At 44.3% G+C, this 15,655-nt stretch overlaps 1 protein-coding gene across 1 annotated transcript in view; it reads left to right on the top strand.

Annotated features, from left to right (window-relative positions):
* The first annotated feature begins 443 nt into the window (after window positions 1-443).
* Window positions 444-15,655, top strand: part of KIRREL3 (kirre like nephrin family adhesion molecule 3) — a 733,484-nt gene continuing 718,272 nt past the window's right edge. Inside the window, exon 1 of the mRNA XM_088657681.1 lies at window positions 444-837. Within this exon, the coding sequence (XP_088513807.1) occupies window positions 783-837 (55 nt within the window). The 5' untranslated portion in view covers window positions 444-782. The remainder of the gene's footprint in view (window positions 838-15,655) is intronic.

Here is a 15,655-nt window from a genome sequence, read left to right as displayed (position 1 = left end):
TACGGCTGCAATTCTATGCCCACTTACTAGGGAGTAATCCCATTGACCGCAGTGGGTTTACTTCTGAGAAAGCACGCCTGGAATAGTCGTGTAAGGGCCGTTTCCTCAGAAGTAAACTCCAGTGTTTTCCGCGCGAGGTTCTCTCCGGCAGGTGTGCACAGGCACAGGCAGCCTTCCTTGAGCTTGGAGATTCATTGAATTCAGTAGGGGTTTGCTTCTTCTGAGCAAAACATGCCCAGGGATCGGGCTGTCTCAGGCTGGACTAACAACAACAAAAATATTACTTGAACTTGTAATGATAGCAGCCCAGATTTTGTAAAGGAGGACGAGGCAAAAGAGGAATGGGGAGAGAATAATCCCACCACCCTTCTTCTCTCAGGTTGCTCGCAAGTCGTTCCTCTTTAAAGACTACTTCAGTCGGCGTGTCAGTCAGTCCAGGCAGCGGCTGTGGGAGGAGCTCCTCGGGAGGAGGCTGGCGAGGCTCAGAGAGCCAGGGAATGGAGCGGAGAAGAGCGCGTACATGAGCGAAGAGGAGGTAGGCGCCGGGAGAGCGAGCGAGGCTGAGCAACGAAACTCCATCTCCGCCTTAGCAGCAGAAGCAGGAGCCGCCGCCGCCGCCGCTATTGCTGCCAAACCAGCGAACGCTTCGCCGGTGTGTAGGAAGAGGGCTTCGGCAACAGAAGAAGGCAGGCGAGAGCATCGGGAGGCAGATAAAGCTAGCCCCCGAAACTGCTTAAGCGCGCAAGTTCGTCTCTCTTATTTCCCCGCCGAACTCTTAAGGAATGAAAGCTTTTCAGACAGATCTCGTCCTCCTCTGCTTCTTCCTCTTCAGTCAAGGTAGGACTCATCTATATATGTATATATCTCTCTCTTTTTCTTTTTAACTTTCCAGGTGGGTTGGGGATGGTGGCGATGGTGGTGATGAAGGCATTTGCGGCCAACGTGCCTCTCGCAGCTGGGCAAAAGGAGGAGGAGGAGGAAGGAACTCCGATGACTTTTGTTTTTGGAGCTGGTTTTCTCACCCCCCCCTCCTATTCCTCTCTAGCCCCCAACCGCCGCTTCTTCTTGGCGTATCGCTGTTTCAGTTGGATGTGAAGGGTTTAAGCAGCTGGTGTATGGTTTTTTTTGTAAATCTACCCCCACCAAAAAGAAAAACGGGGGGACGGACGGACGGAGTTTGCTATTGTTATGCTTCAGCTACTGTTCGGGAGGGGAGATTTTGGCGTGTATATTAGTATTATTATTATTTTAAAAGCTTCTAAATGTTTCTGTTCCTCCATATCTAGCCAAGCCAGGAGGGGTGCTTTTTTTTTGCTTCTGGGGAATAGGACTGAAGAGGAGGTGATGATGAGTTTTTAAAATAATGATGACGATGAGAGGATGATAGGCAGTCCGAGCCTGTGCGCGTTTACTCGGAAGTAAGTGCCGCTTAGACCCTCCCAGCAAGCGTGCATAGCGGCGCAGCGGGAAGGTGCGTTACCAGTCTCTCTTAGGCATTAGTTATAATAGTCTCCTGATTGTTTCTGTTCAGGTATCTCTGTCCATTGGATACATAAAGGCTGCACACAGAACACTCGTGCGTTTTTTTTCCTGGGGTGCCACGTTGACTTGAATTTGACTTGTCTGCTTCTACATGAGAGGGAGCAGTAGGTACACCCAGTGAGATGATTTGGGTTTGAAGTCCATTATGTCCTACGTTGAAACACTGTGCAGACAACTGGTGGGCATGTGCTTTTCCCCTTTAGGGTCACCTACATGCATTGCATCTTTCCACAGCAACTGTTTCTGCATTTTTATAGATGTCTGGAGAATAGACCCATAAATTATTCTGGGTTATTATAATGTTGTTCATGGCAGCGGGCAAAAGCACTCACCTGTGGAATAAGGGGAGTGAGGATAACTCAGCTTTCCCTGTGCCCTGGAAACACCCACCATCACCTTGTGCCAAAGCTGAGTGCCATCTGTGTTTTGCTCACCCACCATCACTCTTGGGGACCAGTGTGTGTGCTTTGTTTTTCAAAATGAACACAACAGGTCCATCTGTTGATTAAATTAAGAAGAAAAGTTAGTGCTTTGGTGCTTAATCGAGAAACTGCTTTTGTACCCCGTCACATTCTCTTTTACTGAAAGCATGAGACTGTGCAGCTATCAGTTTGTTTATAACTGCTCTAGTTTTGATGCCTATGTTGTATCATAGTGCCTTTTCTCCATGCTGCTTCTCTTGCACTTAAAACAAAGAATTACAGTACTAAATTAATAAGCCTGCACCAAAGCTGATGCTTTCTGTGTAGTGGAGATTCAGGTCCTTTTGCAATATAGAACTCTTCCCCCCTCCTTTAAAAGAACTAACAGTTTCCCTTCATACCCTCAGGTACCATTGGGAATGGATATGTAGGGGAGACTGGAAGTTTGAGTTTCTTTTCTCCACCTTATTTCTTCTTTTTTAAAAAAGTTGGTGCTCGGTTAAAATAAAGATGGCATTTAAAAGCAGCTGCTTTGTTCAGCATGGTTGGATATGACTCTCCTGTCAAGTGTGCCTCTGATAGCTCCTTAGTGTCTGGCAAGGTGATGGCAAAGTCTCTTTTTCTCAGAGCTGCTACTTCTCCTTCCTGTAGAAGAATCTAATTTCATTGGTATGCATCTAGGTTTGATGGGATGAAACTGGGTTACTAGCCCACTGGAGTGTAGCTGGCTTCGATACAATTATTACATCACTGCTTAGATCAGCTTGGTGGCTAATACCAAGCCAGCACTTGAAGCCTATTTTAAAGGAGTTAGTGGGGTGAGATGTGTTCAGAAAGCTTTCTCCTTTCAACTGCTGCATACAGTCCCTACTGATGTTCATATTGACTTCTGTCCATAAGTAGACGTATATCCATAAAGGTACTATGTTTCAACACTTAGGTGGTGATGAAAATATGGGTGTAATTTTCTCCTCTTACTTGCCTTGCATTATGAAAGTGACTGCCAATGGCACAACAGTGGCACTTCAGTTGTTTGGTGTCCTGCTCAAACTATATGTGGCTTTTTGTGAGTTCTGTAGGATCTTGTTAGAATTTCAGAGGTCTCGGTAAACAAATTGCTTGGAAACAGGTAAGTTTGTAGTCCTTGTAGCTGCATGACAAGCTCCCAAAGTCTAGTCCCATGTGAAGATCATCCAGTATCTTGCTGACACACACACACACACACACACACACACACACACACACACCAGCTTGCTTCAAGAGTATGCAATTCAATGTTTGAGAGTCTGGCCTGAAGCCAAATAGGTTTCCCTTCAGATCTGCAAGGAACTATTGTGTGCACACAAAAGATGTGGATAGAAGTACAACATGCAAAATGTACTGGCAGTTCCTTATGTAGGTGTTTGAGAGCTTTGGATGATGGCTATCCTGCAGCATCTTACACTTGGTCAAACGAGTGCACCTGTTCATTTATTTGCAGTTGTGGGATATTACACTAGGAGGGAGTATGTCTGGTGTGTGTGTGTGGAGGGGAGACTTGGCACATATCCCTGACCCATATTGTGGGAGTCTCTCGTCCTTTATTATTATAATTGCTTCCTAAGCATGTTATACTTTTGTGCATTCTCAGCTCTGGCTAAACAGGTATCGGTTTGACCTGTCTCAGCTGGCGTTTCACTATGTAAAGTGCAGCTACCTTTTTGGAGAAGAGCCTGCTAATACATTTCTGCTTCCCCGCCGAGCCTTTTTAAAGCCTCTTAGCAGAATAATTTTCAGACATGCTCTTCAAAGCCAGATTTCAATCGTATCTACAACATGTAAATGTCCAGTGGCATATCCACTGTGCCAACTTCCTGGTCTCGCTGCCTTTCCCCCCCTGTGCCTATAGTCTTAAGAGAGGTTATGAAATAATTAAGGATATGATCTCTAAAGAGTCAGATTTAAAATGTACTGTTGTGAACAGTCGGGCTCTGGCTTCTCTTAAGATGGCACAGGGAAAGAAACCTCCTCTCTGTGACTTTGTGTGGTGTGTTGGGAGGTGGGGTTCTTGTCTCTATAGTTGGCAATGAGAAAACCAGGTCCTGGCTCAGAAATTTGACAGCTGCCAGTGTTGTGTATATTTGGTCTCTCTGTGTTCCTCCCTCCTTTCCTGCTGGTTGTTTTTCCTTGTGCTGCTGCTTTCCCTAAGCTGTCAGGGCTATAGTGCTTCACAAAAACTGGTATAATGTCACAAGGCAATTTACCTCCTGCTAGCAAGAGGCATCAACCGTGTGCCTTGGTGGAAAGAGAAGTGACCCTGTCATAGAAAAAAGCATGAAGTTCTTGTTTTTGTGTATGTGTGTGTTTGCTGTAGGGTTCCCCTCCCCCCCATTGCCCTCTTATTTATCTCATTCTCATTCCTTGGTATGAAAGTATTTTTAGGATGGAAACAACAAAAACAGAGAGGCCCCCTGCCGTCTGTCAGATCTGGAGTGTGGTGACGTCTGGTCACAGCTGAACTACATCCTCCTTGTGCCCTTGAGTAGAACTTTGCTGTCACACACACACACACACACAGGGAGCCCATGGCACTGCTGTGGTTGATCCTTTGGGGGATTTTTATTCTGTGACTCATGACACTAACTCTGATAATATGAGCATACTTGGGGGCATGGGTTAGCATTTTTCCAGTTCCACTTGAACACCAGAGAAAACAACAACCATGGATTGAGAGTTGGTGGCATGGCGGTCTAAATCACACCAGGTTGCAAAACAAAGGAATTTGTATAGGCATAGTTACATCATATTCATGTCAGGCATTATGGGGTGTGGTTTAGCATAAGGACCTCATTATGGGTCCATTTCAGTGGTGTCTCCAGGTTTTGGAAGCCTACCACCCTGGGTGGGTTCACCACCTCCTCTCTGCTGTTGCCTCTGCTTATTCCTCTGTCATGCCCTCCAGATGATGATAGACTCCTAACTCCCATCATCCTCAGAGAGCATGGTCAATGGTCAGGAATAATGGGAATTATAGTCTAACAATAGCTGCACTAAATATCCCTGGCTTATTCATTTGCCATATCTCTTGGGGCCAATATTCACAGGGGGAGAGGGCAGGGGAGCAAAGTCTCTTGTTGCTTGCTCGTGCCACCATTCACCTTTGAATATTTAAGAATCCCCAAAGGACAAAGGAATAGTCTACTAAGCAACTGATCAGGGATCAGGATGGAAGAAAGAGCCCCCTTCTCACAAGAACTGTGATTCATGAACTTTTGTTTCTCCATAAGTTGGAGTGGAGCATGGCCCTTCAATTAAGCTCTGATTATGCAGGACTTAAAGCCTACATTAAGAGCCTGATGTTTCTTAGGACTTCCTTGATAATGCTGAAGTGGAGCTAGGACCATCAGCATTACAGAGTTCTTATTCCTTAGCCTGCTGTCTTTGTGTTTGCTACTTGGTGAGGAGGGTGCTGCAGGTCTTATAAAATATTTTCTTTTAGTATGTAATGGAAGACGTGCTTCCAGGAGGAATCAAATCCCCAGCGCAAAAGAGGGGATTCATTTTCGCAGTATCTGCATACTTCACCAAGTCACAGTAAGTGTAACTAAATCAAAGAGTCAATGTTTTGACCCTTTCCCAAGTCTTCATATGGGAAAACTCCAGTCTCCTGTGTGTATATATGTAGGGGAAAGTTCTAAGAACTGCAGGATAGGGGTTGCATGTATGTACAGAGCATAAAAAGTTCAAAAAGAGAAGTGGTGCTAATGCTCCTCTCCCCAACAAACCTCCATAACTTCATGGCAGTCAATTTTTGCTGCATATACTGTGTTACTACAATGGAATTTCCTACAGCAAATACATGAAAGACTGAATTGCAGCCCTCATTGAGCTACATTGCCATACTAAGTACTTGGTGTGCACATGTCAGGTACACTTGCAGCAAGCTGTAGTTACTATGCAAAATTCCAGATTGCTCATAAGAAGTTAATGCTCTTGCAGGGCAGGCAGATGACTGAGGTCTGTTGGAGTTAGGAAAAGGTATTTTGCATAATACAGTGTACTGCTTTGGCCTGTCTAGCTTTAAAGTACTCTGTTAACAGGGTATACAGTATGCAGAAGTCGACTTTTCTTTCCCTTTTTGTGAGATACACTTCAGAAAAGAACTTCTGAAGTGCAATTCTTCTTGACATACTTATATTGAGGTACTGCTGCTTCATTCTTAAACCCATTCCTAAACCCATGGAAGTAAATGTCATTTATTTTGGTGGAACTTAAAGGGTAAAGGGGACCCCTGACCATTAGGTCTAGTCGTGACTGACTCTGGGGTTGCAGCGCTTATCTCGCGTTATTGGCCGAGGCAGCCAGCGTACAGCTTCCAGGCCATGTGGCCAGCCTGACAAAGCCACTTCTGGCGAACCAGAGCAGCGCACGGAAATGCCGTTTACCTTCCTGCTGTAGTGGTACCTATTTACTTGCACTTTGATGTGCTTTCGAACTGCTAGGTTGGCAGGAGCCGGGACCAAGCAACAGGAGCTCACCCTGTCGCAGGGATTCAACTTACTTCCCTGTTAATTTCTTCTTGGAAGAATTCATTAATTAAAGGAAGAATCTTCATGGAATCATATCTGCTGCTTTTGTGCATCTGATTCTTTGCTAACTGAGCTATGCCTTTCAGACTGTTCTCTGGTACTAGAGACAACTTAATAACACACAGTGCAAATAAAGGGGAGAGACTTGTCCACTGATGCAATGAGGTGAAACAAAGTTAACTTTTGAGCTTTTAAAATAATCCAATAACTTATCAAACCTTGAGGACACTTGTAGCAATACACCAGCTTATTCCTGGTACGTTTGCTGATAGCCTTAAATGTAAACTTCCCAATATGCCTTTGAGCATGGTTGGCATCAGCATTTGACATCCTTGGGCACCTGCCAGTGCTTTGGTTCCTTGCCTTTGGGGCCCCACCATTGATACCTCATTTTGTGGCAGGGGACTTATTTTTCTGACCTAGTCACCACTTTAATGTTCACAATGTCCCTGGTATTATGAGGAAATAAGCTGGTGGGTAGATCCAGTTGCCTGACAGAGTTCTAACATCTCTGTCCACTGCTGCCCTGTAAGCCAACTACTGTCCTTATTCTTTACATTTATATACTTATTTTCATTGAAAAAATCAACAACCCATAACAACTACAGGCCATAAAATGCAACTACAGAATTCAACAGCAACTCACTAAAACTTTTCAACAGAGGTGGGAAACTTATCCCCTCAGAAGAGGGTTGCATTCCTTTCCGGCCAACCTTCCAAGATCCAAATATTCCTGGTACGTAGGTGGAGCCTGAGGCAAAATTGGGTGGAGCAATGAATAGAGAGGGGAAGCTTTTGTACACTAGGCTAGTTTCTACACACACTCAGGCACCCCACTGTATCCTCCACCCATGCAGCAAAGAGCCATTGTTGGATTTCAAGGACGCATCCCAGCCAGGCAAAAACACTCAAGAAGGGTGTGAAGCAGAGGTAGTAGGGGTTGTGGTTGAGGGTAGTGGCCCAGGGAGAGTCCTGAGGACCAGGCAGAGAGGTTTGGAGGGCTGCTTTTGGCCCAGGGGCCTGTTGTTCCCAACCCTTGCCCTATAGTACAACACTGTAGGAAATACGAAGCTAGGGATCACTTAAAAGGAGAGGGGTGGCACCAGCTATTTTCTCACCTCCACCCCAAGGCTGAAATCCACCTTGCTCTTGTGCTCTCTTAAGACATCTTAAACAGAATGTTGGAAGATCTCTACAAAATGGTTAATTCCCCACCTTTGAACCCATGGGTGGCCTTTTCCATGTGTTTGTGCGTTTGGCCGACAGTGTAACCTCCCCCCCCCCCGCTGCCTCTTATTGTGAGGTGCATTCTTCAACATGATTACCCTCCTTGACATTACCCTCTTCTGCAACTTAATGCTAACATTTCAGTTCTCTAAAGAACCAAAGAGGAAGCAAATGTCGATCCAATATGGTTGTGCCCCTGGAAAGCAGAGACCTCCCAGGTCCTCCTTATATACTGTTAACATCCCTTCTGCTTGGTCAATGACTCCTGGGGAGGCTGCTATAATGTGTCAGAACACGTTACACAGGTCTTTACATTCCCACCTAGATGCATGGTGTCTGCGCACATTCAGCAGCTGGGGCTATGGAGGTGGGCCAATTGACTACAATTGTACTGACCAGCTCTTTGGATGTGGGCAGCCAATTCCAGCAGTTAACTCTGTATGTTCTGAGGCTTGTCTCATGAGAGTTCTAAGGGTTTATCACATTTCTCATGGAAGCAACCACAGGTTTGCAATGCACATACACTTACCAAGGAGTTGCCTGCACCTGTTTGTGCTGAGCAACATGTTTGCTGCATTTGCCCTTTACTTTGCTGTGCCTTAGAAGTTTTTAAAATTCGATGCAGCTATTAGATTTTCAGAAGCAACTATTACGCCAGTTCCCTGTCTAAAACTTTCTGACATGTGTTAAATGTCTGCTGTGAGATCACATCATGTGAGAATGTATTTTGCCCATTAAGTACAATCTTCCAGTTAAATACTTTTAGCAGTGCTTTTTTCCAGGGGTACTGCAGGGGTACCTGCACCTTTCTTCTTCTTCTTCAAATGTTAAAAGTGTGTCACCTTTCTTTCCTTAAAAATGCACTGCTTTTAAGGCAGTATTGTTCCTGAGTTGCTGAATAGCTTGCATTAATGTTAATGAATGAAATCAATTTAATGATTTCAGAAATAAGTATTAGTATGGTTTCCCCTTACTTAATTGCTTTAGTAGAGTTCACCACTCTCCGACAAATACACTATACATGTGTGTGGTTTCGGTTTTTTGCACAGGGCAGAGTCTCTACCCATTTCTAACACCAAAAGACACCCCCCCTGTTTTGTTCTAGAAGTGAAACTCATGACTACTCCTTGAAACACTGTAGTGTGTACAGACTTTAATCTTGTAGATCGGCCTTTCCCCAACTGGTGCCCTGCAGATGTTTTGAAATATAGTTCCCACCATCCCTGGCTGCCAGTTATGTTAGCCAAGGCTGATGAGAATGGAAGTCCAACAACATCTAGATGGCACCCAAATAGAGAAGATTGATGTACAATGTACTAGAATCAACATATGGTGAAGTTCTGCGTTTTCTATATATTACCTTATTCAAATGATTATTAAAGTGTGTAGCAGTGAAAGGCAAAATATTTTGCAAGTTGGTTCTAAGCTTTGACTAGTAAATTCTGTGCCATGCACAGGATTCATCTTCTAATCTAAAACGCCAGCATGAATACTCAGCAAGCAGTTGTTGCATTGGCTGCTTCGAAAGCAGCACATGATGGTAGATGAACACAATCCGCTCATTGTGGACTGGTAGCCAACATGCACAGGCTTTCCCAGTGTCCCCAATCCCACCCCCTGTGGCTATTATATGCTTGGTGGGGCACATTAATATGCACTGAATAAGAGAACGAAGGAAGGAATTAATGGTTGAATGGCGAAAGATGAGTACATTCAGTGTAGTTATGTACACATCATGATGTTGATACTGCTATTATTGGAGGCATGGTTAAAATGATCATGCAGTCTACTTGGATTTGCATTGTTGTGTTCCCCAAAAACATTTTAGGCCCAGCCACACTGACTTAATTATAGTTCCTCTATTCTAGTGAAATTTGAGTGTAATCTGTAAGAAGTGAGAGTTAAATTACTACTACTACTACTACCTTGATAAAATATTTGATTCTTTAAATGGAATCCATTATACCGTTAAACTGGTTATAATTTTGTAGTCTAGATGCAGCCATTTTTGCCACCTTTGTTTAGCATCCCTCCCCCCCCCCCCATGTTAGCTTTTTGAGTTACTGATTAACTTTGATTCCAAACAAGGAAATTGGACTTTCTCTCTCCATTCTTGAAGAAAAGGAAAAAGAGTATATACCTAAATACCAAAACTAGCAGTTCCCTCTTGTGGTATTTCCAGCCCTAACTGCACCACCTTCCTTAAACTTCACTGTGATGTGAACAATGGTTAACTCACAGCCATGTGTGATGGAACGCTTGTGCTGAAGGAAAACTAATGACCATTTGCTTACTTGGCATTGGGTAAGCAATGTGGTTGATCTACAAACTTTAACCCTGCTGCCTTACAGAAATCCATAAAAATTGCAGGGGTCCTATCTCCCTGAACAGAATATCCAATCACAGTTGGGGCTGTGATACATGGACCAGTTGGATGCAATCAATTATTTGTCTTGATGTGGCCAAACCCAGTCATCTGCTTTCCATTCCAAATTGCCAGTCAGTACCGGTAGTATTGCAAGTATTTGCCAGGCTGTGCATATATCGCTTTGGTTGCCACATCTTGCTGGGAACCTTATTTGTGCACACGATTTTGTCCAAGTTTAAGAAATGCATGCTAATCCTTCTTCCATGTACAGATGATCCTCCAAGCCCATTCCCTCCCCACACACCCCAAGGAAATAGAAAGCATGTTACATTACATAAAATCTATTGAGTTCTGCCACGCTACCCTACTATAGAGAGCAGGCCACTGCTCACTGATTGTCTATTGCTGTTGCTCTCTAAAAAGAAATAAAAATGAAGAGCCTTGATTATTTTTTCTACCACAGACTCTTTCCAAATATATTCTATGGCACAAATGAGAACATAGACTATATACTGCCAGGAGTCAGTAAATGTCAATAATGGCTAAGTGTTTCCTTTATATCACAGCGATTTAGCATAAGCTTCTTGGAAACAAATGTCTTCCATAACTGTGCAATATTTAAGTACATAGTCAACAGTGCTATGAAGATTAAATAAATGTCAGTGCTACTTGGGTGCTCAGTAACAAGCTAGATTGACTGAACTTGCATACTGACCAGTTTGGCTGAAGCAGATTTCTTTTCGGAGGGGAGGGGGAGGAATGGGAAAGAGAATAAGGGAAAGCAGTTCATTTCATGCAATCCTCTCCAGGTTAATTTGTATGGATTATCACCATCATATTTGGATCTATACATTAGGAGATAACTCTAGAACAGCCTTTCCCAACCTGGTGCCTTCTAATATTATTATTATTATTATTATTATTATTATTATTATTATTATTATTAATTTTCTTACAACTCCCACTATCCCTATCCATGGAGGATGCTGGCTAGGGCTGATGGGAGTCGTAGTCCAACAGCATCTGCAGCACACAGGGGATGTCTGCTCTAGAACAGCAATTATGAAGTGGTAGTATTTAAGCTGTCAGATGTTCATTTAGAAGAGTGGGTTGCTGCTATTAGTAGATGATGGTACTTGAGCAAGAGAAGTGTGCATTCATTTGTAGTTTAAGTACTTGGACTGACAGGACAATAGTAGGTTATGTGGGTGGGACTGCCTCAGACTCCTGAAAATTTGGGAAGGAATTTAGTAAATCATACTGTGGGGTGGGAAAAATATTTAAATTGGTGTTGTAGTGTTTGATGATTCATTTTTAGGATAGCATGAAAAGTGTGGGGTAAGAAGTTGAGTGCTGCTGCCATTAAACAGTGGGTGGCTTAGCATATGTTGAGCTGTTTTGAAACACACACAACATAAAGGAATTGTACTGCTGGGTGGGCCAATGTGGAATGTTCTGTATGAGCATAGAAAATACTTGGATCCCAGGTGAAAGGGATGATAGAGAAGATTGCTAAGTCATTCATGATTGTTTTTGGACAGAAGCCAACAGACCTTAATGTTCTTGCATGAGTGCACAGGTGGTGTGTTTCAGAAGATGCCTATTTGCATCAAAACCTCATCAAGCTGAGCTGGAGGTGTATTTGATATCCTCTTCTATAGCAATTTCAGCATCTGGCCTATGTCTATATTTACAGCTCAGTCTGGGTGGGAGGGAAGAGGACTCAGCACATGTCTACGGGAAGCCACTGGGCCATGAAGACAAGTGTCCTAATTCTGCAGTAGCTGATAAAAGAATCTTTCTGGCACAGTTAATTCAGACACATTGTTGGGAGGGGTGTTGGTTGCTGGTGAATTTCCTTTCACAAATGCCCTGGGAAGCAGCTGTTCAGATGTGAATAATAGATTTGAGATGTGTGAAAGTGTCCATGTTTCTGCCATGCCAAAAAGTGGCATTGCATGTTCAAGACATTTATCTGCAAAAGTAGTTTTTCAATTTTCTGCAATTGTAGGATTTTCCAAATGGCTAGCTAACATCCTAGCAGAAGTGGGTATAATTCCCCATCCAAGTGCTGTCAGTCCAGCTGTTGCATTTGGGTGCTCAGCTACAACTTTTCACCCTGTGCATTCTGTGTGGTTAATTGTGCAACAAAACATGGTTCCTTGACCCTATCCTTTCTTCAGAAGGTACACAGTAAAGTGTTATCTTTACTAGAAGCATTTACTTGTAGTGGCAAATACGCAATCTCTACATCAGGAATGAAAAATTCTGAGACTTCTGGGTATAGGGTGGTATATAAATTAAATTAACAACAACAACAACAACAACAACAACAACAACAACAACAACTCCTATTAAAAAGGCTTCTACCAAAAAAAAACAAAAAACCAGCTACCCACTCACCAGCATATAAAAATCCCCTCCCCCTGTTTCTTTTCAATTCTGGGTCATGATGTGACAATGGTAGAAAGCAGGTGGACTGGAAGAGGAATCTGCATTACAATAACTTCAGACGAGTCATATAAATAGGGGAGTGTATACCCTTTGCAGGGGAGGGCCAAAAGGGAATGAGTTCAATATCCATTTCGACCTGGAAGGCGAAAGAAGAATCTTTCTCAAATGGAGGGATCAATCATTCCAAGGAACCATTTCTGAGCACATCTGTGGGCTTCTACCATACATTATGTCTCCCTCTAATTGTGGCAATCTTCGAAGTCCTCTGTACCGTTTTTCACTAAGTCCTTGACAGACAGAGATCCTTGTGCTTTAAAGGATAAATGCTGATAGCTCTGTCATTATTGAAGCTTTATTAACTAGTGCTCTTTGAGTGAACATCATAAAAGTCTTGTGGCTTTGCCAAAACAGAAGAGAACTTCTCATTGGGGTTTTTTTGTTTTTGTTTCTAGCTTGCGAGCACCTTTAAAAGAAGTCCTGCATAACTTGAATCCAGCCAGTAATATAGCCTGACAACTCCTCAGACAGGTGGCTAAAGCCAAAAGTTCATTGCACCTTTGTTGGGCTCTCCTACATGGCTGGTAGACTGTGTTGTGCTTAGCCATGTGTGGTAGGCTTGGTTTTTGTGTGGCAATATGCCCTCCTTCCCCAGAATAAAGACTCATGACGCCGGGATTAAGATTTAATTGGGTAGTTAAGGTCACAACTTTATTAATTATGCATGTAGAGCGGAATTGGCTTAGGCGTTGGAACCTAACAGACTATATCCGACTCCAACCCGTGTGTTGAAGTCTGTGAGAAGTTAACCACCAGAAAGGAGCCCCACGACGTAGATCTACTAGAGCTCCTCCTGTGGCCACCGAAGGGGCGTGCCTTACGGCCCAGGCAACTCCAGGCTCAGGACCAAGCCTCGCCCCCGGAATCCTTTAACGGAATTACTTCTCCAAATTTGGGCAGGTGATGACGCAAACCTGCCCCTCCTCCATCTAATTGTTATGCAAATTTCCAACGCCTAACCGCCTAACCTAAGTTGTGATGACATGCTATGAGGTAGGCGAAAAACCCATCATGTCTAGCCCAGTATGGGAAAAATCCTACCCAGCCCCCTGGCCAACCAGGGCGACCAACTGACGTCCACAGCAGCATCCCCTTATCTCTTTTTAAGGGGTGGGCGGGCGGGTGAATTGTTCGCTCCGGTGAACAGGGGAAGAAAGAGGGAGCTTTTCCCGCCTGCAGAGCCCTTTAAAAGACGTGGCCCCGCCCCGACCGACCTCATTGGCTGGTTGGGGGGTGACGCAGGCGGGAACCTACCATCATGTAGGGGCTGAGCTCGCAGCCCCTACGCGATGGTACAGTCGGGCAGCCCACAACCCCACCTCCGACGCAGGCGCGGAAGTGGCTTTATGGAAGGCTTCCTTATGTGAGGCACCCAGAAAACGTTGGTCAGAATGAGTGTTTGAGCCTCTTGTTGCTCAGTGGATAGAGAATTATCTGTAGTGCTTCTGTTTTTTGTTTTGTTTTTTCATAATGTGACTTGGAAACCGTGTCCCCAAGTCAGGTGCTATATTGCCAGATGTTTTCTGCTTTCCATTCATCTGTTTCATGGTGCACAAGGCATATGCAATGTGACTCTTGCAGAAGCCAAATGTGTCTGTGGGAAACTGCTGGAGGACTCTGCTTAGTGGGCACTGAATGTCTGCTTTCTTCCAACAGTATTGGCAGATGATCCAATGGCTTCCAGCTTCACAGCAACTTCTTGGTTCAGAGATGGGGCACTGTGAAGAGCCTCTGGGTAAAAGGCGTGTTGCATGAATTCCCTAAGCAGAGATTTCACATTCCACATTATGAAGTCTGTGCAATTCCCACTGTAGATTGCAGGTGTCTTGAGTTGCACTGGCTGCACATTGGATCTAGTTTTCAATCATAGGGCAAATGTGTTGCAGATGAAGTGTTGGATTTGAACTGGGGAGACTTGGGTTCAAATCCTGCACCACCCCTGAAGTTCAGTGATTAGCTCAAGGTCACTCAGTATGTCTCAGCCTAACCTAACTCACATGTCTGTTGTTAATGATAAAGACTAAGACTTCATGCGTTGCTATCCAAGGTTCCATGGAAGAAGGGCAGGGTGATTTACAATGGGTGGAGAATGTGCAGCCCTTTGAATGTTGTTGAACTACAACTCCCATCAGCCCCAGACAGCATGACTAATGGCCAGAGATTATGGGAATTGTACTACAACATTATCCATAGATTAGCCAGCCCTGAGACAAAAAAGATGTGGGAAAACGGCCCCTGGTTTGGCAGCATTAATGTTAGGCCATTAAGCCAAGATACTTTTTAACAGACAAAGCCCCTAGCTTCCAGTCTCCTGCATAAGAGCTTGTAAGAATTTCATAGCTGCCCATCACTTTGCATCTCCATCAGCTGCCCTGTGGTATCATTGGTTGCTATGTCTCAGCTGGAGCTTGTCATTCATGAGCTGAGAAAAATAATGCGAGGGTTGGGGGTTGGGGAGAAAGACACACACACACACACACACACACACACACACACGTAGAGAGAAGGAGGGAGGGATGGAGGGAGGGGAGAGAGAGAGAGAGAGAGAGAGAATGAAACCTATCAAAATGATCTTACGTTTCATTCTTGTAGATACAGAACTGCTTCTGTTCCAGCTGATTGCAGTCTTGACATCTGCTCAGCTGGGCCAGAATAGCTGCTGCCAGCGCCGTAGAGATTAGAAGTGGAAAGACCATTTTGGGCTTCCTAATAAATCGTTCCTGACTCCCAGCTGCATTAAGCCTGTTTCCTTCCAGCATGTCCTTTACTGCTGTGCTCTGTCTGCTGTAGCCCTTAGTGACTCAAAGAATGTTTCCTGATTGGGGTCTGATTGGTCACTGCCCACCATTAAGGGATCTGCAGGCGACTCAAATAGCCATTCCCCAAAACTGAACTCGAAATGATCGGCGGCTTTTTCCCCAGCTGTGTACTTGCTGGCGCTAGAAAGGAGCCCAGATACAAATGTGGGGTGCCTTAATAATGCAGGCATATTGAAAGGAGGGAGATTGCTCTCTCAC

The sequence above is a fragment of the Zootoca vivipara genome, chromosome 14, assembly GCF_965207765.1.
Source record: "Zootoca vivipara chromosome 14, rZooViv2.hap1.1, whole genome shotgun sequence".
NCBI lineage: Eukaryota > Metazoa > Chordata > Lepidosauria > Squamata > Lacertidae > Zootoca > Zootoca vivipara.
Note: the sequence above shows the minus strand (reverse complement) of the source record. Positions and strands in the feature narration are given on the sequence as shown.